This window comes from Chelonoidis abingdonii, chromosome 8 (genome assembly GCF_003597395.2).
Source record: "Chelonoidis abingdonii isolate Lonesome George chromosome 8, CheloAbing_2.0, whole genome shotgun sequence".
NCBI lineage: Eukaryota > Metazoa > Chordata > Testudines > Testudinidae > Chelonoidis > Chelonoidis abingdonii.
In genome coordinates, this window is record NC_133776.1 from 3,286,250 (window position 1) to 3,311,272 (window position 25,023).

The 25,023-nt window shown below is 48.7% G+C and overlaps 1 protein-coding gene across 1 annotated transcript in view; it reads right to left on the minus strand.

Annotated features, from left to right (window-relative positions):
* Positions 1 to 25,023, minus strand: part of CCDC50 (coiled-coil domain containing 50) — a 61,688-nt gene that overhangs the window by 10,107 nt on the left and 26,558 nt on the right. The window contains exons 2-7 of the mRNA XM_075068321.1: positions 22,353 to 22,415; positions 21,165 to 21,294; positions 16,351 to 16,441; positions 10,144 to 10,261; positions 2,214 to 2,329; positions 835 to 879 (exon numbers count right to left, since the gene is read on the minus strand). Coding sequence (XP_074924422.1) covers positions 835 to 879; positions 2,214 to 2,329; positions 10,144 to 10,261; positions 16,351 to 16,441; positions 21,165 to 21,294; positions 22,353 to 22,415 — 563 coding nt within the window. The remainder of the gene's footprint in view (positions 1 to 834; positions 880 to 2,213; positions 2,330 to 10,143; positions 10,262 to 16,350; positions 16,442 to 21,164; positions 21,295 to 22,352; positions 22,416 to 25,023) is intronic.

Here is a 25,023-nt window from a genome sequence, read left to right on the forward strand (position 1 = left end):
GCTCTGGCTTTATTTTGATTTCAAGCGAATTGAACGCTTTCCCACTGCGTTTTACAATTACCGCTGCTATCAGAGGAGCTAGGGATGGTGCTTTTACCCCACTTGCCATCACAGGCGCTTTGATCCCCCATCTGGCTGGCTGCAGAATGAGATAGCTGCAAAGCCCCTGGGTTTGCAATTCACTGTACATCTTACTAGCTGACCTCACCATGGCCAGATCGAGCAGGAAGCTGGACCAAATGGCCAAACCTGCTCTTCGATTCCATCGGCTTTATGGGCAAGCCAAGGTGCAAAGCGTCGGCAAAGTTAACAACAAGTGAAGGGTGAAATCCCGACCCCACTGATGTCAATGGCAAAGGTTCCACAGACTTCGAGGGGAGCCGGGACTTCACCCGAAGCCCTGGCCCAGAGAAGAGGTGACACTGCAGTGACGGGGCAGATTATGCACTGTATGCATCGCCCATTGCTGTTTGCTTCTGATTTGGTGGCAGGCCAGTCTGGATCAGGACACCCCCTTCATTCCCTCCTTCTTCTCCCCAAAGGTGGGGCTTCTCTGACCGTCCCCCTCAGGGCTACTAGAGTCACTTGTATGTGGCCACCATCAGGAGCTGGCAATGGAAGAAAAGGCTGGGCTGCAATCAGGAAATGCAATTTACTGCCCTGAAGTCTCAAGAAAGTGAAAAGAAGTGACAGGCAGACAGAGCCCTGCAAGGATGGAGGACAGGGGGGAAGTGCCAAAGGGGAGACCTGAGGCACAGACAGACATTTCTCATGAACCACGATTCGCAGCCGTTTGGTTCAAATGATGAAACTCTTAGAGGGACAGGGGCTCACCTCATCCTGGGCTACTTGCGCTGCCCTCTTATCAACCTGGTTGGCCTAGAAAAAGAAAAGCAGGACCTTTGAGACATTGAGCCAATCGAACAATAGCAAAAACATGCTGCTCGGGGCCTCCGTAGAATCACACAGTTCTCTGCTCCCTAAGCAGGTCAACCCTCTCCGCGTTTGTCTCGCTAGCCAGGTTAAAATAACAAGCTTGGTTTTTAAAATCCTCCAGAGGTTTTGCTCTAGTCCCCCACCCAGTCATAACTCATCCTGCTCCCCGTCCTGTCCAATCCCAGTCTCCTGCATAGCTTTTCCCAGCATCAGCGAGAGAGACTCCTCCTCTGCACCTTCCATCTTCCCATGCTGCCCTTCTCGCATGTGTCTACCTCCTCAGCCCTGTTGCTGATCACCCCTTGGCAGGGCCGATGCAAGGACGTTTCGCACCCTAGGCGAAACTTCCACCTTGCACCCTCCCCCTCCGCCCTGAGCCTTCCCCCCCACCCCCCAACAGCAGCTCACCCCACCGAGCGATGCTCCCTCGGCGCCCCCCATGTGCAGTCTCCGCCATACCCCATCACACCCTGAGGCGTCACCCTTGATGAGCACCTCTAACCCATCCTCCGCCCTGAGGCACCCCCCCAACCAAGCTCACCCCTTCTCCGTGCACAAACACAAGCACCCCATAGCTGCTTCACTTCTCCCGCCTCCCAGGCTTGCAGTGCCAATCAGCTGAGATCCTGCAAGCCTGGGAGGCGGGAGAAGTGGAGCAGCCACAGCGTGCTCGGGAAGGAGGCAGGGCAGGGGTGAGCTGGGGCAGGGAGTTCCCCTGCATGCCGCCCTGCCCCCTCCCTTACTTGCTGCAGGTGGCCCTCCCCGCGTTCCCCTGCCCCAGCTCCCTCTGCCTAAATGCCGGCGGCGACCGGGGCGGTCGAAGATCCGGCCACTGCGGTCGCTGCAGAAGAAAATGGCGCCCTCCAAATGCTAGAGCCCTAGGCGACCGCCTAGGTTGCCTAAATAGTTGCACCGGCCCTGCCCCTTGGCTCTCCGCCCTGCCTGTGCCACCTAAGGTGTGTCTGCCTTGGTCATTCACAGACTCTGCCTGGTGCTCTGGGAAAGACTGAGGGCGCGTGAAAGAAATGATACAAAGTCAAGTTGCATTTACTGAAAACTGCGTGAGGTCACTGTTCCAATGCATGGAACAGGACCCAAAGCATTTAGGGACAGGTTTTTAAAGGTATTTAAACACCTAACTCCCATCACGCCTAAATACCTTTAAAAGTCTGGCCCCTTACATGACAGCTGCACATTAGCTCTCAACAGCAGCTGCCACTGGCCAAGGGGTTAATTCCCCAGTCACTCGTTAGCTAATTGTTGCCATCTCTGCTCACCAGAAGCTCTTCCTCTTGCAGTTTCCTAGCGATCTCTGCATCATACAGCTCCAGGTCCCTACGGGCCACTCGGGGTTTCGCATAAACAGCTTCTTTTGTCCCCCTCGACTTCAATCCTGCAAAACCAGGAGGGAAATCAAATCCCTCAGCTCCCATGCAGCTCTGAATGGGACCACCCCCAACCCCTCACCCACCCAACTGCAACAGGCTACTTTCCCAGCAGCTCAAATGAGCTCTGCTCAGAAGGTCCAGAGATCCACTACTGGAGACAGTGATGTAGGAAAAGCCTCTCTGAAATGCTAGGCTCTGCAAAACTAGCCTGGGGCAGGTTCTCGTGAGATTTCTGGCCATTACTGCCCCTGATTGGTTCACAAACGCAGCAAGGACAGCCCTTCTTTTGGAGAGAGAATAATTAAAGAATTCTGAAGCTCACACAAGGTTCAGTTCGTGTTCTGCGCAGAAAGTGGGGTCAAACCACCCCTATTTTAGATGGTTTCCACAATGGGACATTTTTAGAGCCAGTCCAGATTCCCTTTGCACCAGCAGTTGGAGAGAGAGTCAGAGGAAGCTCAGAGGCTCTCCTCATTCCTTTTGGACCGAATACAAGAATGCTGCACTTAATCAATGAGAGCCCTATCTAGCCTGCATCTTCAGACACTCAGCTACAATACTCTGATCTCAGGATCATCCAGCGAGTGCCTCTCTCTGCATCGGAGATCATCTCTCTCTACCCTCAATTCAGCAATTATGGTCTGCTCCAAAATTAATCATCTCTACCTACCACCATAGTGCAGGCTCTTCCTACAGGCATTTCCTACGTGGACGGAAGGGATTTTCCTTCCACATAGGTAATCCACCTCTCCAGGTGACAGCAGCTAGGTCAATGGAAGGATTCTTCCATTAACCCAGCCACACATACCCCAGGCGTTAGGTCAGTGTAGTTACAGCACTCAGGGGTGTGAATTGTACAAACCCCTGAGCAATGGTGACCGATTAATCTAACTGTTAAGAGCAGACCAGCGCTTAGCCAGTCTTCTCCCTCCTCAGAATACAAAGAGAAACGTTTATTTCATGGCTTCCAAGGCCAGAAGGGGCCACTGTGATCATCTAGTCTGATCTCCTCGATAACACCGATCAGAGACCCGCCTCACAATAATTCGTAGAGCAGAGCTTTTAGAAAAAAACACCCAGTCTTGATTTAAAAAATGGTCAATGATGGAGAATCTGCCATGACCCTTGTTCAGTAATTCAGCTGTTAATTACTCTGACTGCTAAAAATGTACCCCTTATTTTCAGTCTGAGTTTGTCTAGCTTTGACTTCTAGCCATTGGATGATGTTAGCCCTTTCTCTGCTGGACTGAAGAGCTCATCAAATATTTGTTCCCCATGTCGGTACTTACAGACTGTTACCAAGTTGCCCCTTAACCTTTTCTTTGTTAAGCTAAACAGACCGAATATAGCCAGACAGTAGTAATTTCCGTATTACTCCTGCCCACATGAAGTAGGAACCTCCGGCACAAAGTGCCAGCTATAATTTGGGCTCACAGAAAGAGGAGATGAGCTGCTGCTTGTATTGCTTGGCTATTTTAATCATTGTGCAGTCACTATACATCCAGTGGGATGCTTTGCCATGGTCTCCCAGAGGAATGACTGTGACTCTTATTGATACACACACACACACACACACACACACACCTTACTGCATTTCCAAAAACAAACTTCTGCAGGAGCTTTGCACAAGACTCACAACCCCCTGCAAGGTAGATACAGTGGATCATCTCCACCTTACGGAGAGGGAAGCTGTGGTGCAGATCAGTTAGGTGCCTAGTGCAAGTGCCTACTAAGTCTGAAGCTAGACCTCAAGTCTCTAAACTCCTGGCTTTTTTCTTCAGCAACGAGACCATCGTCGCTGGTATCAGAGGCGTTAGAGTAGATGTTTAAATGCTAATGGCACATTTGGATTTTTAAAGTGCACTTAATTTATGTGCTCTACATGCATGTAGAGCAGCACACCACAAAAGGAACCAGGAAACACTTCTCTAGAAAAAACAAACAGAAATTCTCTCTCTTTGGCAAAAAGCTAAGAGCTTGCACAACAACGTCGGACCCCGTGGCTCCCACTCCAAAAGCAAGAGCCCCTAACGGAGGTGGCCAGTAGCCACTGAGGACAGTGGTAACTGCTAGGCGTTGAGCGCTTTTGAATAGCTGTCCCCAAAGAGAGAGTGCACCCCTCACTTGAGGGGGGGCCGATTCTTCCCTCATTTACAACCCCAGTGAACGGAATAGGATGGCAAGTGTGGCTGAGGGCAGAATCTGGCTCATTCAGCTTAGAGTTTGTGCCCCCGCCTCCACTGTTTTTGTTCTGGTACCAGGAGACCGCGGAGCAGGTAATTATCGTTATTAGTATAAGGCTGTTTCCACCAGACAGTGGGAGTCGAGTTCATAGCAATTCCGTTTCACCCACCCACTAGAGTATACCAGAAAGAATTCGATATGAATAAGGAGGGTCTTATTAAGGAAGTGGGCCGTCCTGGTACAGAGAACAAGAGTCAAGACCATTTTCTGTCTCTCAAGGTACTTGGGCAGCTCCGATCACCATTGTGCCCAGAGTTGGCACAGAACTCTTTATCACACTGGAGCAGTGGAGACCTGGGAACTTTCCATAGGCATTTCTAACACAAGCCTAGGAAACACACTGGCCATCTAGACAGATGGGCCCAGACTCATTCTAGACAGAGACCTTGAGAAGAACCAGGACAACCTGATAAATCAGGCTCACACCCTGCATCCTTTGCCCAACCCCCTTTCTCGGTTACCTGGGTCTCGATGGCAGTCTCTGTCCTTTTCCCAGTTCTCAGCGTGGGAGGAGGGAGACGTTCTTGGCCCGTGTCCTGCTCTTTCATAATCGCTCTCCTCACCCCTCCTATCATCCTGCCTGTGCAATTCCTCTGTGTCACGAAGCCTCACTTCACAAGACCCCCTGGGGGACAGGCGGTCTTGGCGGTGGGACTTGTGGTTTTCCAGGTTTGATAACCAGCTGCTGCTGTGGTCCTGAGCTGCCTCCAGATCAAGACTGGGAGGTTGCCTCGCTCTCTCCTTGCTCAATGGCTTCCTGTCTCTTTGCTGCTGGCTTTTGCTGTATTCCCAGGCTGCCTGGTCAGTCTCCAGGTCCAGTTTAAGAGCAGGAGGCCTCCGAGGCCTTTCCTTGCTCAATGGCCTTCTTTCTTTTTGCTCCCAGGCGGCACGTCCTACCTCTGTGGCCAGATCAAGGCTGGGAGGCCTCAGAGGCCTCTCCCGGCTAGCTGGTTTCCTTTCCCGCTGCTCCCAGCTGCTGCTGTGGTCCCAGGCCTTATATTCAGCTAGTCTGTCCAGATCAAGGCTGGGAGGTCTGGATTTCTCATGGCTCAGTGGCTTCCTTTCCAAGCTGCTGCTGCGGTCCCAGGGTTCATAGTCAGCTGTCCTGTCCAGGTCAAGACTGGGAGGTCTTGGAGGCCTCTCCCGGCTGGCTGGTTTCCGCCGCTCCCTGCTGCGTTGGTGGCCGTCCCTGGTCTTGCTCAGCGGAGGAGAGTGCCGAGACTCCTTGGTGGCGGGGTGCTAGCATTCAGTGCCATTATCAGACAGAGCCAGGGAGGCTCTTTGGGGTTCTCTCCGCTCACGCACATGCCTGTCACCACTCTGGGCTCTGCGGGGCCTTGAGTACTCACAAACCTGCTCCCTGGAGCTACCTCTTAGGTGGTCTGAGCAATGAGGGATGGGACAAACAACGAAGCAGGTTAGTGACACACAAGTTAATGCCAGCGAATAGGGGCGAGCTCACGCAGCATGCGATGGCACAAGCATGACACGAGATTAATAAAAAAGGCAGCTCCATATGGAAACAGGTAAGCTGGGCAGCACAAACATGCAGGGTCAGAACAGAAGCCTAAGGTACAGGTGGGCAGCTGAGAGTTACACAACACAACAGTGGGGACCTAATTAAGCAGCTAAACTCGGAGGCGTAAATGGTGGACGAGGGACTGACGTGTTGCAGGTTTGGTTTGCTAAGCACCCAGCCATCTGGATCCTTATCTAAAGCCTGAATGCCTGAAAAAACAAGGCTGGGTAACTTGAGAGATGGGGGGCAGGGGCTCTCGCTGCCACCTGGCCTCACAAAGAGCATGGGGCCAGCCCATTTCACCATGTTTCCTCACTTCTGATTGCTCCTGGACCCAACCAGAACCAGGTTCGCAAAGGGCAGCTTCATGGAGAGGGGAGGAAGGGTGCAGAAGAGGAGAAACTTACTCAGGCCTCCTGAAATGTTTTGGTGTCAGTTCTGACGAGAGGCTCAGATCGGGTCTCAGGTCTTTCAAAACCTGTTTGCCCAGCCCTAGTTTTAGCCATAAGATTTCAGTAAAGGGGGGGGGGGGGGGGCGGGAAGACCCCCACCATGTATTTTCCTGAGGGGAGGAAAAAAGCTCCATGCTGTGAAATTAACGCAGCTTGGAGACAGGCCAATTTTATAAGCTCACCCATTACCATGGTATCTGAGCACCCTGCTCGAAAAGTAAACCGAGGCAAACAATGCTCCCTCGGTGAATCAGAAAGAAGGAGCTCTGAGGCCGTTTAGTTCCCTCATTAGAGAACTCAAGTCTAGACTAAGTATCACTGTGGAAATTTAAGGGCCAGATGGTACTTGACAAAACTCACACACTGAGTTCAGAAAATGGTTTCTGACAGCAGTGTCGTTAAAAAAAAAAAAAAAACAAAAAAAACAACCAAAAAACCAAAACATTCCCCTTGGCCGTTTAGCAGATTTCCTTCATCTGAGCTTTCCACGAAGTGGGTGGAAATCCTGTTTGGTTTTGCTTTCACAGTGATAACTAGATACAAATGTTTAATGGTGGGGGAGTTAGACGTGTGCCTGCCCACAATCTTTTGTTCGATTTAGTTTCTAAGAAAAATCATGGGGCAGAGTGAAATGCTCCATGCAGCAGTACAGTGAAGCACTCAGAGTACACCCATGAAGAGAATTCACACTAAGCTGAGATGACTGTAAGCAGAATTGCAGCACAATGAAACAGTGAGGGACTTTCCTTCTCCATTGTGGACACAGTTTAATAATAGCTAAGAGAGACAAGGTGGGTGAGGTAATCTCTTTTGATGGGCCAACTTCTGTTGGTGAGAGAGACAAGCTAAGCAGAGCTCTTCTTCAGGTCTAGGAAATGTAATGTACTCAGAGGGTGTGTCTACACTGCAATGAAACACCTGTGGCTGGCCCGGGTCAGCTGACTTGGGCTTCCACGGCTTGGGCCGTGGGGTGGTAAAATGGCTGTGTAGATATTCGGGCTTGGCTCTGGGACCCGAAGCCTGGGCTCCGGCCACCTGTGCTGAATATCTACAAAGCAATTTTTAGCCCCACAGCCCAAACCACAGCTGGGCCAGCCATGGCCATGCCCTGGGTCTTTTATTCCAGTGTAGACGTAACCAGTGTCTCACAGGTAAATACAAAGCCAGGCTTGCCAGGGCTGATTAAGTCTGCTGTGAAAAGTGACAGCTGCATGTTTGTTAATATCACTTTTCACAACAGATGTGCTAATGAGCAATATATAAACTACAATGATTTAGATGTGTATATGTGCATATTTATTTGGTTTTCCTAAAGCTAAATTAAGTATTTCAGGAAAAAGCGTGAGAGGGGCCACCAGCAAGAGTTGGTGTGTGCGCACACACACACACTTTTGAAAACAACAAAAAAACAACCAAGAGCTGAAAGGATGAATATGGCAGTGTCTGTTAAATGGTAGGTTTTCCTGGACAATTTCAAATGGCAAGTGTTATCTGCAGATGATGGATAGCGGTTTAAAATAAAATGATCAGAATGATTTACTGAACAGCGACTAGAAACGAAAGGAAAGTCAAAAAGCCAGGAGTCAGTTTCTGCACAACACTGACAAATGCCTACAACCCAGCATCACCTGTGATTAGTTTAATCTTGTCTGCACAGCTCAGGAAAAGAGCAACAACAAGCCAACCAGCCACCTCTGAAAGGGAGAAGAAAGGGAAGGATGGCATGAAATGCTGAAGCTCGGTTGGGAAAGGATTGTTCCTGAGTGGGTAACTCCACCATGCCAGACAACCTGAGCAGGAGATTTGGTGTCCGTGAATCTCAGGACTGTCAGCTTCCACCCAAACTGCTGTTAGTGTGGTGCCCTACTGCAGAGGCAACATAAGCACTCTTGGAGTTGGTGCCTCTTTATTAAACAAAAAGAGACAGGATGAATAGGACAATATTTTCCAAGGCACAGAACGTCTCTTCTTTTGTATTTATTTTTCCTTTTAAAAGCAGGGATGGTTCTGAACTAGAATCTCCGATCCACACCCACTCTGAATATGGGGGAAGCTTGGATCCATATCACAACACTTTGCAGATAGAACCCACATCAAGTGAGGATAATACAAACCAGTAACCCTGGGTCCTTATCACCTTGCGCTCAGGTACTTCACAGGTGCCAGAGCAAGAGAATCCACTATGGTTAACTATCTAGTTGCTAAATGCAAGGAGAAAAAAGGTCACTACTACTGGCTGATTAAGGACCTTCAATCCTGCCCCTCCCATGGTTGGATCCTGTTTCTAGACTGTAGATCATGACAGGTGGAAGAAACTGGTGGGAGTGAAACGTCACCATGCCATTTTTCAGCCTCCCTTATGATATCTTGCTCTCCAGGTGCATCACGCATGGTGCTACGTATCTTCTTAGCATACAGGTTCAGAGAATCAGATCTTTTCCATCTCTAACTTCTGCTGTGAAATCTAGCCAATCATCCCACCCCAGCAAGAGCAAGATTAATCCCCTACAGCATGTCCCTCACTGACTTGCCAAGTCGAATTCTAAAAGATTCCAGCAGGAGATCTGTCACCACTTTCATTGGGAGAATATTCTGTGTACGGTAGATCTCATCATTCTGATGTTTCCATCTAGTTGCTGCTACACAGTTTGTGGTATGAACTTTCTGGCCATTCTAAAGCTTATTTCTGACTGAACTTTAGTTAAACATTTTGCTTATGAGGGCAGATGAAATATTTAATATTCGGACACAGATCTTAAGGTCATAAATCAGATGTCTGCTCTTCAATTATGCAATTCCTGAATCAAAAAATGGCAAATCCTTTCCCAACACACATTTTCAGGAGGAAGAACATCAGAAAGAACCGCCACCAGTAAACAGAGCAATTTTCACGCTGTTCAATAATTAAACACCCCGATTCTCTCCTGACCTGGAGGGAGGTTGCGTTTGATCATAAAAGCAGGTCCCCAAGGAAAAACAGCCCTGCAGATTACATTTTTTCCATGATTAACAGACCAGAGTGATAATCTTGGTGAAGATGTTCTTTGGAGACCCTCCTGTTTTTCAGTAAGTCATACCAGCTGAATATACTGGTTCTAATGCTGGATACATACCTGATAGGAATTCTGTTTGAAAGGCCACTCCATAGACCAGTTCATTACACACTTACACCACTGTGGGTATTTTAGATGACCACACAAATCAAATAGGGAAACACTGTCCTTAAAATCATAGTGTCTAAATTACCTTAAGCTTCCTTGTTAGTACACTCCATGTTAATAAATTAGACACACACACTGTCTGCCACGTATCATCTTTAACCACAAGCGGGTTTTACACACATACCGTCCCCACCCTACAACGCATTTTAATGGAGCATTAAAATAAAAATGGGGACGAGAGCTTTACCTAATCGCCTGGTTCTAGCCTAGGGCCCAATAAGTCAATGACAAAACCCCAACAGAGGTCACTGGGTTGTTAAGCAGAGCAGAAGAAATGAACTTATCCCAAAATCCCAGCTCTCTCAGCAGGAGGTCAAACTGTCTAGCTCAGGATCACCGGTACTACAGAGTGTGTGATCCCTGCGCTAGAGAGGAAAGGTTACCTCCGTTCTCTGGGTAGTAACTGTCCGCATGAGCGGCGTGTCCCTGGGGTTCTGAGTAGTGCTTTTTACTCTTCTTTTCTTCTTGCAGTTCCTTCTGCTGTAGGATGCGAGCAATGTCCTAGAGGTGGAGGAGAGAGACAGTCAGGACATTTCCCGAGAGCACTGAGAATTCTCTCTCTCCTTCATTTATCACCAAGGAGATGCTAAGTTGTACCTGTACCAGCTGTGGACACTTCTCCTGCTATTAGGATGAACAGAATGCTGTAAGTAACAATCCTTTGCATTTCTGAAGGCCCCCATGTAAAGATCCCAATGAGCATCACAGACTTAATTCACCCTTGCAACATCCCAGGGATTTAGTTCATTACCCCCAGGTTTACACAAGGGAAGATGAAGGCACATGCTGGCTGGTACACCCCACAGCTCTCTCTTACCAAAGGGAATGAATGTGGGGACTACATGGCTCTGTCTTCCTGTCCTTTGCTTTGAGGATGAGGGATCCTGCAGGACACTCTCTTCCCCATCGTCCCGCCCAGTACACAAATATGCATGCAAGGAATGAATCAGCATTGACCATGCTATGGTGTTCTACTCCCGCTGCAGTGTGACTGTCTGAATGGGTTAATTTTAGCGACTGCCGGCAGTAAGTATCGATTTTATTTTAAGTGAGGTCAGTTGTAGGTGCACTGGCGGAGTGGTGAAGGCATTCAGGTACAATCCTGGAGGCCGTGGCCCCGAGTCTCGCTCGTTCTGACTGAAAGGCCACCATTACAAAATGGGCACCGGCTCCATGGGGTTAGGGCAGCCAAAGGCAGTTGGACATGACAGTGGCCATGTCTCTCCCTTGTGGATAGTCAGCTGTGAAACTGATGTGCCTTAACCGGTCAGCCTGATGAGCCATTGGCCCAGGGAGCTTTGACTGTTGGTAGGTCTGAGCACCGGGCTGGCACCAGGAGCTCTTGAGTCCTATTTCCAGCTCTGATGCAAACTCCCTTGGTAGAGTCAGACAAGTCACTCGATTCTCACTTTTCCCATCCCCAAAAGTAGTCCCACCTCCCTCACATTCAAATCAGCAGGTCTCCAGCCATAGCCACATACATATCTTGCAACTGCTCCTCAAATAGCCAATGGAAGCAGAGCTTGAAATGTCTATAGGAGGATTGGAACTGCCACACTGGACCAGAGCTGCAGTCCAGCAATTGCATTATGCTGCTTCAACAGTGGCCACTGCCTGATGCTTTAGGGGCAGGTACAAGAAACTCTGAAATAGTCAATCATGGAGTAACCAACCCAGAGGTGAAGTTTCTTCCTAACCTGTTAGTTAGTGGATGCCTTATGCCTTGAAGCGGGAGAGTTTACACACCCAATCAAAACATTTGTTTTTAAATCCTCATATCAAATATATCTGGAGATCTTCTCAATAGCTATCTGAATGAACAATCCTTTTTTGAATCCTACACTAAGCTCTTGGCTCAGTATCTTCTTGTGGCAGTGAGTTCCACAGGTAAATTACGAATCATGTAAACTACTATTTCTTATATTGGGTTTAAATTTGGTGCCTTTCCATTTCACTGAATCCCTTTTATTTTATATTATAAGAATGGCTCATTAGGAGCACCGGATTCACTTTCTCCATCTACTTTGGGTTGTGTATATATCCACCCATCGCCATAGTATCTGAGTGCCTGCCACCGAACAAATATCAAGAGCAACACCAAAATTCCTGTCTGACCCTTCCCCCTTTTCAGGGCCAAAGCTCTGCTTGGGTAGCTAGGTGGGTTCCCCCTCCCCCTTTTCTTTTTTTTGTTTTTGTTTTTGGGAGGGGGAATATTCCCATCCCTACAGCCTTCATCATTTTATAGCCATTTGTCGTGTCCCCATCACTTTGATTATGACCATGGCACCTCCCTCACTGGAGGTTTTTAAGAACAGCTTAGACAGACAAACTCCTGTCAGGGATGGTTTAGATAATACTTAGTCCTGCCTCAGTGCAGGGACTGGACTAGATGAGCTACTGAGGTCTCTTCCAGTCCCACGTTTCTATGATTGTATGCAGAAGGCGTGAGGTGCCCGTTCTGACGTCTGAAGGCGATCACATGCATCGTCCAGCCCTGAAAGCCAGAACCTCCAAAGAAAGGAAGGTGAGACTGAATTTTCAAGCTTCAGGCTTTCTGGATCCACAGCGAGGCTATTAAAAATAAAACCCTCTCTCATACCCACCCACACGGCAGTGCAAAGCACCTTCCTCTTTACCTCACTGCTTTTCCTCCCACCAGCATAGTTCTGGGTTGCGTCATGGCCAAATGCGAATTGTTTATTAGCAGTGGGGTTTCCAGAGTCAGGTACGAACTTGCTTCAAACTGGGTGTTAAATACAGGGACTGCTGTACGTCAAGCACAGAAAGGCATCAATAAAATGGCCAAAGGCTAGCGGGAAAGAAACAGGAAAGGGATCTTTATAAGAAAGGAACAGTGCCTGGTGCAGAAGTGTTGCAGCCAGCGCTGTCAATAGAGCTCAGTGGACAGGCACAAAGACAGCAGGGTTTGCCATTTGCCTCATCGGTTTTCCTTCATGATGATTATTGGGAGGGCGAGCCTGTAGTGCTGTCAAGCAACCGGCTGCTTGGGGGCCTGTACTTTGGGGGGACCCCCATGTTCTGCAATTCCGAGGGCAGCCTGATTTGCGGCAGGGGGAATAGGGCTGGGAGAGGAAAAGGACAGAGGAACTCAACATTAGATTCTGGCAGCAGGACTGGTGGGAGAAGACACTGTCTTGGGGCACTGTAAATTGAAGGCCAGGACATGGTTTGCCAAGGCTGATACAAAAACAGAGGGAACGAACTCAGCTGTCACCAGCTAAACGATGCCTAGAGACAGAGAAAGCTAAAGAAAAACAACGTAAGGAATACGTCACGAGGTCCCCCTAGCATCCAGAAAGGCCGAGAGTGAACATGGCCAGGCAGGTAGTCCTTATGGTGGGATCCAATGGGATCCCCCATTTTGGAACTGCACAGAGACATCCCAACATCCCTGGCACGTGGGCCAAGGCTGCAGACAGTGAGCGGTCATTTGGGCTCCGTATCCCCAGGGTTTGAAGCCACGTTTAATGTGATTTGAAGACAGCTTCAGGTGAGTCTGCTTTGAACACAGCCACCCAATGGCACCCGGGACACATCATGATTTAGAGCCAGTGCAGACAAGAAGGGTTTCTCAGGAGAAAAGCAACAAGGTCCTACACTCTGTCCATTCCACGTCCATGGGCAAAGACGTTGATACAGCACTGCAGACCACGGTCTCCCTTGCCTCTTCTCTAAATACTCTGCCCTCGTTAGGAGACACCCCCCACCTGGAGTGAACCCGATGGGAGAGCTGAGGAGAGAATGCCAACCTATGGGCTTCTCTGGACGGTGGTCAGTCCACACCAGCATATCATGCGCCAACTGGCCTGTGGACGCTGCTGGTGTGCAATAAAAGTTCCCTCGTACAAGTGAGCACAGGAGCTACATTAGCACTAAGTTAATCTAAACTCCTTAGGTTTTCTACATGCCCTAGACTGGAGCCATGAAGCAGCTGAAAGATTTTAGAAATGCCAGTCAGGGAGAGGCAATATGGACTGGTAGCTGAAGCAGACACGGTGAGACAGAGGACCTGGCTGCTACTGACTCACTGAGACACCACGGCAAATCCCTTCTCTCTGCCCCCATTTTGCAGATGAAGAAACCGAGGACAACGCTTTCTTCCCAAAGGTGCTGTGAAGATTTTGAAGTGCTAGCAGAAAAAGGCGCTACAAAAATGCAAGAGTGCTGTTATGGTAAACATGCCGGAAACATTTCTATTTCTGCTGTGGCATTGAAGGACTTACTGCTGGGATTTAAATTCACACTTGGGATTTCCATTATTTTAAGGTTTAAATCAGCCCTTTATGGTAATCTGCACTGTAGGGAAGGTGGGGGCACCAAGTGGCATTTACAAAAACATCCTTTTGCCTGGTAGAGTTAACCACCACCCCTCCTCTATTGAGTACAGCAAGTCTATAAACAGATCAATTTAAGCAAACTACCTGTCGGGCTGGGACAATCCTGGACTTGTAAATCCATATTAACTGGTTCTTAGAAAGTGGATTTTTGACCAGGCAGGTCAAGTGCTTCATTGCAAAACCCTGTGCGACAGACAGCGGCAATGCCCACAGCACAGAGCCACTGCAATCTGCACAGTCACAGGACGCTATCAGTGTGACAGGAGTTACCAGATATACTCAGTCAACAATACACCCTTGTGCACAGTACGAGCATAAATAGTCTGGCACGGCTCCAGTGACTTTATACACAAAGTCATAGTACAGCCTGCAACAGAACTACTAACTAAGGCCCCATCCTGCAAGCTGATCTCCAGGAATGGATCCCTTTTACTTAGGGACATAGGACACAGGATTTTAAGGGATCTCCTGGGTAACTGAGTCCTGTCTCTTGCAAATATGGGCAGCACCATCACATAATCCTGTTTGTAAACATCACTGGGGTTCTACCCATGAAGGTCAGCTTTCAGGATCAGGACCCAGATCTGCACAGGCTAAAGAACTCCATTACGTGGTCTGTCTGTTCTTCCTCTGCACACAGGGTTATGCAGTCCAATCACAGAGGACGCAATTCTGCCACCCTGACTCCTGCCGAGAAGCACCTTTCTCCACAAGGAGCCCCTGTGACCCCGATGGGATTCCAGCGGAGCCAAAATCCAGAGTGTGGAATTCTGAACTCCGCCCAATCCATGCCACGGGGACGTGTACCATAAATACACCAATACAAATACAAGCCAGGGCACTGCTTATCCAGAGCATCTAAGTAGGGCTTGGGTGTCTCTCAGTCCCTTTACCCGGAAAAAAGGCAAGAAACCCAGGCTCAAGGATAGGAGCGATCGACAGCCATACGTACAGGGTAATCCAGTGTTTAGTTAATTTCACTAACGTTCAGGTACCTCCCATGTGCCAGGGAGAGGGGTGGAGGGAAAAAACGCCAGAATAGAATAAGACAATACCACCTAGTTCTTACCGAGCACTTTTCTTCCATAAGATTTCAATATGCTGTACAAAGGAGGCCAATATTATTATTCCACTTACGATTATTTCATAAGGTTGTTAACTGCTGCCCCGACTATGACCGAGGAAGCACCTGCTGCTTTTAGCTTAGTTCTATTTGTAAAAGCTGCTAGGAAGGATGTGGTCTCAGGGAGAGCAGAACACACTGCCCTGGCAAAGCAAAACGAAGGCTCTGCAGTGCTCCACCCATTGTCCAGCTAGGCAAGTTTACTGCACAAACCTTTTGGTTTGTTAACAACACTTGCTTATTTCCTGAGGGCACGTTCACACCCTCTTAGATTTTAAGTGCGTGTCTGGTCAACTGCAGGTCACCTGTTCAGTGTCCTGAGCAGAGATGATGCTTTGGAGTCCAATAAGGCAACAAAATCAGATTCCCAGCAAGCTGACAGTCTATGTAAAGAGAGAAATTCTGATCTCTGATGTTCTCCTAGAAACCATGCAGAGGTCAATGCCCTGTGCTATGGAACAACCCCTCAAAGAACAAAAGCTGCTAGCTATCACTCGGCCTCTCTTTAGAGTCTTAATTCCTATTTCCATTTCCCCGAGTTAGAGGAGAGACCACACATCTGTTACTTTGCAGAGGAGAAATTGTGCCTCACAGAATCCTTTTAATAAATAAGGGCACTGCTCCCTGGTTGGCAAGGCAGCTTTTCCCTCACTCTCTGGCTTCCCTGGATATATGGCCTGGAAGTTGGGCTCAGCAAAACGATTTCAGTTCAAACCCTTTGGAGTACATGGACCCTTATGGCCAGACTGTGTTTTCTTATCTATTGGCTGCATTGGAAGCAGTGCATGGACACCACCCCAGCACGTGCTCCTGAAGGGATTATGTATCAGGCAGGCACAGAACTTCCTAGAGTGCAAGGCGACTGACACGGCTCTCACATGCCTTGAGCACAAAGACTGATTATGCCCCATTCTTGCACAGGGGCATAAGGAGCTGCATGAATTCCCCTTGCACGGCATCTCCCCTCCTGCACATCCACAAGTAGCTGGGCATAATCCAACCCCCACCAGGCCAACACGTGCTTCAGCATTCGTTTGGCCAATGGCTGGAATATGCCTGCACTGCTTTAATAAAAACAGCCCTGCGTCGCCCACATCTTGAATGGTTACCTCGTCTTTTTCCTCTTGTCTGCGCCGTTGCTCTGCTTCAATCACCAATTTCACCTGAATTTCCTGAGCTATCTCGCAGTCCTGCCGTTCTCTGGAAGGCAGAAGGAGGAAGAGGTTACACGCAACGAACACCATGGACATCAGCCAGACTGCAGAGCCAGAGGAGGAGAAAGGTACAACGGACTCCAGGACCAGCATTATTATTTATTCTTTGTACTGGGGCTCCTATTGTGCAAGGAAACACAGAACAAAGATATAGGATGTTGGCTTTTTGGGCTGGGAACTACGTGCAAGACACAAGACAGACAGCCGGGGGAGTGCCAGGGAACAAGGGACAGCATTGGTTGGCATGAGAGGCAGTGGTCCCCAGCACACCAACCATCGTCAAGTTTTTTTGCAGGCATCACGGCAAAGGAGAGTTTTATGGGAGGAGGATGAAGCTGCTTTGTGCATGTTTTTTGGGGGGGCTCCTCCCAAGCAGGAGGGGCTGCACGGAAGAAAGCATGAAGACATTTGAAAATGTAACAGCTGGTCAGTAGCGTCAGGCAGCACAGGGCGCTGATAGGAAAGCATCGACTGCAAAAGAGAGAGAGGATAGGCAAGGCAGGGCCTTGAAAGTGACAAGCGGCTTGTTTGCTGCCATAGAGAATGGGGAGCCAGCGGAGGGGTGACAGGGTGAGAGTTGCAGGTTAGGAAAACGATCTTTGCAGCAGCAGCATTCTGAATGGATGCGAGCGAGACTAGAGTGCATTTGTCAAGGGCAGAGAGAAGGATCCTGCAGTAGCAGAGATGCGAGATGACGAGCGCCTGGACAAGAGTTTTAGCTGAACAGATGGCTAGAAAAGGTCACATCTTAGAGACGTTCGTGCTGATTCTTTCTGTATGATTTGGATAGAGCGTGGACGCGAGGACCTAGAGAGAGGTCCAAGTTGAAGAGGACATTGTGGGGTGGTGGTGCTGGCCACAGTGATGGAGAAAGGAGGCAGCAGAAAGGGTTTGGCAGAGGGGCACAGAGATTGGGGCTCGGTTTTAGACATGTTCAACTTGAGCTGGCAGCTAGACATCCCCGAAAAGAAGTCAGAGAAACAGGCTGAGATTTCAGTTTGGACTGAAGGAGACAAGTCTGCAGTAGACAGGTAGATCTGCAAGTTATCCGCTCAGAGATGGTAGTTGAGTTTGTGTTTGCAGATGAGGTCATCCAAAGATCTGGTGTAGAGGGAGAAGAGAAGGAGATGAAAGACAGAACTTAAATCACTAAGAAAGAATTTTAAACCATTTGTCGATTTTCCATTGTTATTGAGGTTTGCATCTCTGCATTTCACTCAGCTCAGGCAGTGATTTTGAAATGTCCATGCAATAACATACTTTAAAATGTTCCCCCTTCTAAGGAAATCGGAGGGAATTCAGCATCTTTATTGGAATTTTGAACATGCACCTATTTTTTCCTAGCTTCCCTCCCCTTCCCTGCCTCTCGTGGTTGAAGCCAAGATCCTTATGGCTAAAAGGACTCGGCAGAACTATCTCCAGGTCCCAACAATTCCACTTGCTAACTGGAGGTGCTGCTTCCCTTTTTCCTGTCACTTCAGTGCTGTGTGCTTCCTACACAATGTGAAGCTTTAAATCATGATTTGAGGCCTTCAATACCTCGGCCAGAGGTTATAGGTCTATTGTAGGAGTGACCTGCACTGGGCAGGAGGTCAGACTAGACGATCATGATCAGGGGCGGCTCTAGGTGTTTTGTCACCCCAAACACGGCAGGCTGGCTGCCTTTGGTGGCTTGCCTGCGGGAGGTCGCCGGTCCTGCGGATTCGGTGGCAGCCTGCGGGAGGTCCGCCAAAGCCACGAGACCAGTGGACCCTCCGCAGGCATGCCACCAAAGGCAACCTGCCTGTTGCCCTCGCGGTGACCGGCAGAGCGCCCCCCGTGGCTTGCCACCCCAAGCACACGCTTGGTGTGTTGGTGCCTGGAGGCGCCTCTAATCATGATGGTCCCTTCTGGCCTTAAAGTCTATGAGTGAGACTAGCCTGATACAATGCACTTGTGTGTCTGGTCACCTTCACTTTCCAGTTCTTCTGCACTAGCAACATTTGAATTGACAACTGAGTGGGTGTGAAACTTTCCTTCCGGAGCCCTCCAATGCAGGTGAACTCACTCTGCTCCAAGCATGGACCATGGTTTGGTCTTGGGCAAACCTGATCTAAGCAGGAATTTGCAGTGTCAAGTGAATCCCATGCAAATCTGCTGCCCAACAGACTACAGCTGTAGTTGGGGGTGGGTAGGTGGGTAGGGGGAGAGAGAGGGGAGTGTGTGTTTCTGTCTCTCTTGCTCACTCACTAACATTCTGGGTCCTTTAGGACCAGAAACTAGGTGAAACCTCAGAAAACATGGCACAGATCCAGGAAGGGTAAACCTAAAGGGTCAGATCCTGAGAGGTACCAAGCGCCTGCAATCCCCCTTGACGTCTGTGAGCAGAGCCGAGGGGCTCCATTCACCAATGCCAGACAATCTGCTAAATGTGAAAAACACTCCTTCCCGCAGATGGCTAAGAGACTGCAGCACAGCTAACCTTTTCCCCAAGCACGGGAGGCATAGTCACTGCCTCTCTACTCACAGCACTGTCTAGTGTGCGTGGCTGTGTGGGAATGAAAAAATTTACACAAAAACCAAAGCGTTTCCATGCTCCTGTCGAGTGTCTCCTGGAATGCAATAGACTAAGCTGTTTAACCACTGAATTGCACTGATGAGCTATACTTTCTCTTTCACTGTTTGGCTGGTAATAATTGGGAACTTGGTTTAATTGCTTGATGGAGGCATGTCTGTTAAAACTTTTAATGTAGTGAAGAGGTTTTTATCGTAATTTAAGTGAACTTCAGCCCCCTACAAGTCAAATGGAAGCAACAGGTGCCAGTACCTCCAGACATCACTGTCCTTCATTCCCAGATAGCCAGACCCACTGGGCTTTGTTCTCAAAAATGCTTCATGGGTCTATGCTCCACTTTCACTGCATTATTTTTTTAAAAATCTGTTTAATGAAAATACTTCTGTTCATATTAGTTCTGGCAAATAACTGGAGCAGGGTAGTGTGGCACAAAGAGAAAGGGTAGGAAGAGAAATTAAATTTAAAATGGTCCCTTTAACAGATGCTTTGTGGGATTGGGAGCAATCCCATGAAAAGCAAAATTACATGTCAGCGCAGGTTGTGCACACGTGTGTGTGTACACACACACACGCCTATTAGCTTTGGTGCTATCAGGGCAGGCAGGATGTGCAGGTTACTCAACCACATTTAGGAAGAGCTCTTAGGACTAATGTAAAAGACCTGATTCCCCATTAAAAACTCGAAACAAACAAACAAAAAAATCCATTTCCAAGTGTTTCCGTCCTTGCATTTATCTTCCCAAGTTCTTCCTAACTTTGGAAATCTAGGATTTGAAAAAGCCTCAGAAAAATAGGATATTAAGATATTGATTTCTTAAGAGACTGTCCGCTCCTGCTTCCTTACTCTCCAATCCCCTTTCAATAGGAAATCCTCCTGGTTTAGCTGGGGTGGTGAAGTCATTCTCTAGACAGGGCTTCATGCTCACAGGCAGGAAAGAGGCAGCAGGAGCCGACAGAGGATTAAGAACCTGAGATCCAGCTGCACATCCATAACATCCCCAGCCTTGTACATCTCTTCTTGCAGAGAGGCTAGAGTACACAGGAGCGGAACTGCTGCTAACATGATGCTTTTCCAACCTTTAGCAGGAAGCTGCAGCCATTCTGCCAGCAGAGCAGCTTGCTGGGTTAGCAATTCCCACTATTCAGGGTCCCAATAGCATCAAAACCTGCTGAGAAGTGAGGCTAGTCGGCAAATAATGATGTTCGCTGTAGACTGTAATGTGAACCTTGTGCGCACACACGCTCATGCAATTTCCATGGTCAGAGTAGATAGCTGCTAGAAAAATAAGCATGTCTTTTATACACACATACATTCACTCTTCCTTCTCTATTCAGCCAAAGTGATTTAAGGACATCAAAACTGACAGGGTGAACAGGGAGTTAAACGATTAGGTCAGAGAGTGATTTATGTTTGTCCAGGCACAAAGTGAAACTCTTACTTTCCTCTGAGAGATTTTTATCTAAGATTAAGGAAAACGAGAAAAAAAAAAAAAATCAAGTCTCCATGGGAGAGGGCGAGTCTCCTCTGAAACATGCTGCATCACAAACAGTGTCTGCCTCCACAAACTCCTAAAAACCTGAAGGCATAGTACAGAGGGAGCAAAGTCAGAAGATACACAGCTACCTACACTACTCAGTAGCACAAACACTCACGATGGAAACAAGCCGATAACTGCAAATCTTATAACAGGGGGATTCATCACAATACATGGCATTTTTGTAGCACTTTATATGCTCAAAGCTATGCCAAACATTCGCCAGCGGTGATGGGGGTGGCTAAGCTTTCCCCACTTCACAGACAGGCCAAATGAGACAAAGGAAAAATGACCTGCCCGAGACCAGGGGGTGAATCAGTTGACAGAACCAAGATTAGAACCCACAACCAGAGCTGGGTGACATTTTTCAGCCGGAAAACATTTTTTGACCATAAAAAGCAGATCCGAGTTGACTTACCATGTTGCCCGCCATAAGCTATGGATCCAGTTAGCGTTTACAGACATTGATTTGTATTCCGTACAGGGGAGAGAGAAACAGGAGCACAAGAAGAGCCCCTGGCATGGACTCTGTTTGCTAACGATCAGCTGAAAGCACAGCAGAAGCTCGGAGGGCAGCGACCCAGCGACACAAGCGCTTGCGCGACTCCACCCCGCACTCACATGTCTTTGTAGCGCTTCTGGATTTGGGCTCGTGCTTTCAGATCCTCCTCCTCCTGCAGCTGCTTGGCCACCTGTAGGTCATGTTGCACCAGGCGGTTGCGCTGAACGTTTGTTGCCAAGTGATGTTCAACTGGAAAGAAATGGAAGAGGAACGTCAGTATCAACGTCGGTACGTAAATGGGCCGGTGAGCTTCAAAGAGGGTGTGCTTTGCATCAGGGAAATGCCAGGCAGCACCTGAAATGACGGGAGAGGTTCTCCTGTGGGCATAGGTTATTCACCTCCTCGAGAGGTTGTAGCTAGGTCAACAGAAGAATCCCATCTGTCTATACCGAGGGTTCAGTTGGCTTAACTATGTCGCTCAGGTGTGTGGGTTGATGTAACTTGTTAGCATAGACCCAGCCTAAGTAAAGGGAAGCAGGTTTTGAACTGGGACAGTCTCAATTAGTTACAGTGACTTTTTACCATATTGAAGATCAACACAATCCTTATTAGATTAACCTCTTCATTTTCACTACAGAAGAAATTGTAAATAGCCATAAAGTGATTGGATCGCTCAAGTCATTCCTGCCCCAAAGTCAGAGCTGCAGCGAGCGACTAAGTAACAGATACAGCAACTGGACAGTGTCAAAGTAAAAATAATGACCAAGGTTTTCAGGCCCCAACCTAAGACAACTTAAAGAGGCCTGATTTTCAAAGGACAGGTGCTCAACACTTCTGAAAATCAGACTCCTTTAAGGTGCCTCAGGCTGAGCACCTACAACTTGAGGCTTCTGAAATTTTTAGGCACTTTTGAAAATCTGGGCCAATATTTTAAAAACAGAAACACACCACTGGCGTAAAGTTTTACCAGAACCACCTTAAAGAGATTTAGGCCCAAAGAAATCACTTCACCCACCACTCAAATGCAGCCATTGCTGGGGTTTAGCATGCCAATTGTTTAACAATGTGCAGCAACTGTTAAAGGTAGGAAGAATAATCTGATTCCAGTTCAAAGTGGAGTTTTTGTTAGCAACACTGCTATTGTAAGGGGATAGAACACCCAACAGCAAAAAATTTAAATCCCTTATAGAAAACCCACCATTGCTCCAGTGACTCTTCTGCCCTCTTTGCTTCCCTGTCTTTGCACTTCGGACCCTACTGGGACAGAGTCAATGCAAATCGAGCGCAAGAGACAGACAGACACTTACTCTCCTGCTCCTGCAGGCTGTGAGCGAGGGTGTGATCCTCCAGCACGGCGAAGTCTCGGCACACTGCATGGGGGAAGGAGAGTGGCAGAGGGTCAATGCCAGGAATGCAAAAAGGTCCAGGAGCATGGGGAAGACAAACAGCTGCGAATCAGACAGAATCTACCCCCGGCCTTCTGCTGGGCTCTGGGGTGAGCTTTCCTTTCCCAATCAGTGAGTAGTTTTAGCATGCACTTCCTTGTCTTGTCCTCACCTTCAGCCCCTACCCATTCCACTGTCTGGACCTCTGCTCACGTTTCTTAGGATGTCCTGCCCTGCCCATGCTTTCAACACAGCCAGCTCCAAGCATTCGAGAACCATGAGACAGATGCAAAAAAAGGGGAGATTCATCATGCTCTTTGTATTGGTCTTTTGGGGGTCACATGTGCAAACTTGTTCTCTGCAACCATGGGCTAAAAACTGAGATTCTGTTGTGTTCATCTAACTTCAGCGACCAAAAGTTTACAACAAACAACAAACACGCGAGACTCACCATAAAATCACGAGAGCTGTCAACACTGCAGTGTTGACAGCACTCAGGATTTTGTCATCAGTCTCATGATAATTAGTGTTTTCTTTAAAGCCCCAGCTCCTGGAGTCAAGTGGATAGGTCAGAGGTGGGCAAACCATGGCCTGGGATCATCCTGCCCGGCCCTTGAGCTTCCGGCCAGGAAGGTTAGCCCCTGACCTCTCCCCTGCTGTCCCTCCCCCTCGCAGCCTCAGCTTGCAGTGCCCAGCATTCTGGGTGACGGGGCAGCAAGCTCCTGCTGGGCAGCGCGGCTGCCAGTCCTGCTTCTCTGAGCAGCATGGTAAGGAGGTGGTGGGGCTGGATAAGGGGTAGAGGTTTCAGGGGGCAGTTAGCGGCAGGGGGTGCCGGGAGGGGCGGTCAGGGGACAGGGGAATTGGATGGGTCAGGGGTTCTGAGGAGAGCAGTCAGGGGACAGGAAGTGGGAGGGGGCAGATAGGGTGTGGTGCCAGCCTGTTTGGGGAGGCACAGCCTTCCCTACCCAGCCCTCCATACAGTTCTGGAACCCCAATGTGGCCCTCGGGCCAAAAAGTTTGCCCACTCCTGAGATAGGCGGAGAATTCAGCCTTGTTTTTTTTTTTTTTTTTTTTTGAAGAAAAAGCAAGCTCCACAGCCACAAAGGCTAGGAAAAAAGCTTCAGAATGTGCCCCCCATGCACCCTAAAGGCTCAAAAAGCAGAAGGCAAATAAACATCAAATCTATTATTTTTACAGGATCTTGTGATTTTTAAAGCCAATCGCATGATTTTTGTGAGCCTCACTTATGGTTTTTGAACATTTGGGGTTGGCACTAGGGTCTCAGGCCCCTCCCTGCTTTGCCACCCTGAACTGGGGAGTCAGATCAAGCTGAGTAGGGTGGGACTTGATCTAGGGTTTGAATTTTTTCCTCAATTCTCACCCAACCCAAGTTCTTGGGACTTTTTGGGGGGGAGGCAGGGGGGGTAGCTTCAAATGATTTGATCTGAAAACTAAAATGAAATTACAAGTACATTTTACTTTCTGTTTATCACAGGCCGATTTCAGCTCTCCTGTGTGTGGCATGTGCCTGATTTACTTTGAAATGTACAAGGAGTTAGGTCAGGCTACTGTCCACTGGTGGTGACTCCTTGGAACTGACTGGGTGGGGTCCAACCAGGTGGCATTAATGGATTATTTTCACTCAGTGCCCCAAACAAGGGCAGTAAACAGTAATAATGAACAGCCCTCTCAAAGTCAGTGAGAATATGCTCTTCATACACACTCCATGTCAACAGATCTTTTCTGTTGTAGCACACAGTTGATCCCTCTGCCTGTGAGCATAATTGAAGTGAGTATCTAATCCCCTTTGCACAGACATCTCAGACCACACTTGCGCCTACATGGTATGGCGGATTTATACTGAAAGCGTTGAGGCCAGGCAGGGCCGGCCTTCGGGGTGGGTCACCTGGGTGACTGCCCGGGACGCGGGTAATCTAGGGGGCGCGGTGCGCATTGTTAGTACGGAATCAGATACTGCTCCCGACTGGCAGCAGAGCGCCGTGGGAGGGGGGGTGTCAGATTTCTCCCTGCTCTCTCCCAGCCGAGGAACACTGGGTGGGGGGGGGAGTGATGCACAGATACTGCTCAACCCCCCCCTTCCCCCCTCAAGTTTCTCCATGTCTCCCAGGGGTTAGGGATGAAGGGTTGAGGACGCAAGGAACCAGGGGAGCCCACACGGGCTAGGAGCGCTAACATACAAGGTCACCTAGGGTACCATTTTCCCTAAGGCCAGCCCCGCCTGGCTCCAACCCTGTGAGACAGTTTGTTTACAAAATCTCAACATGTTCTGTGCCAAAAACTGACAGAAAATGAGGGGGGTGGGGAAGAGAGAATGAAAGGGTTTCCTTTTATTCTTATGGCTGACACACAACTAAAGGGGAGCCCACACGGGCTAGGAGCGCTAACATACAAGGTCACCTAGGGTACCATTTTCCCTAAGGCCAGCCCCGCCTGGCTCCAACCCTGTGAGACAGTTTGTTTACAAAATCTCAACATGTTCTGTGCCAAAAACTGACAGAAAATGAGGGGGGTGGGGAAGAGAGAATGAAAGGGTGGTGTTCTGGCAAATAACTGGAGCAGGGTAGTGTGGCAC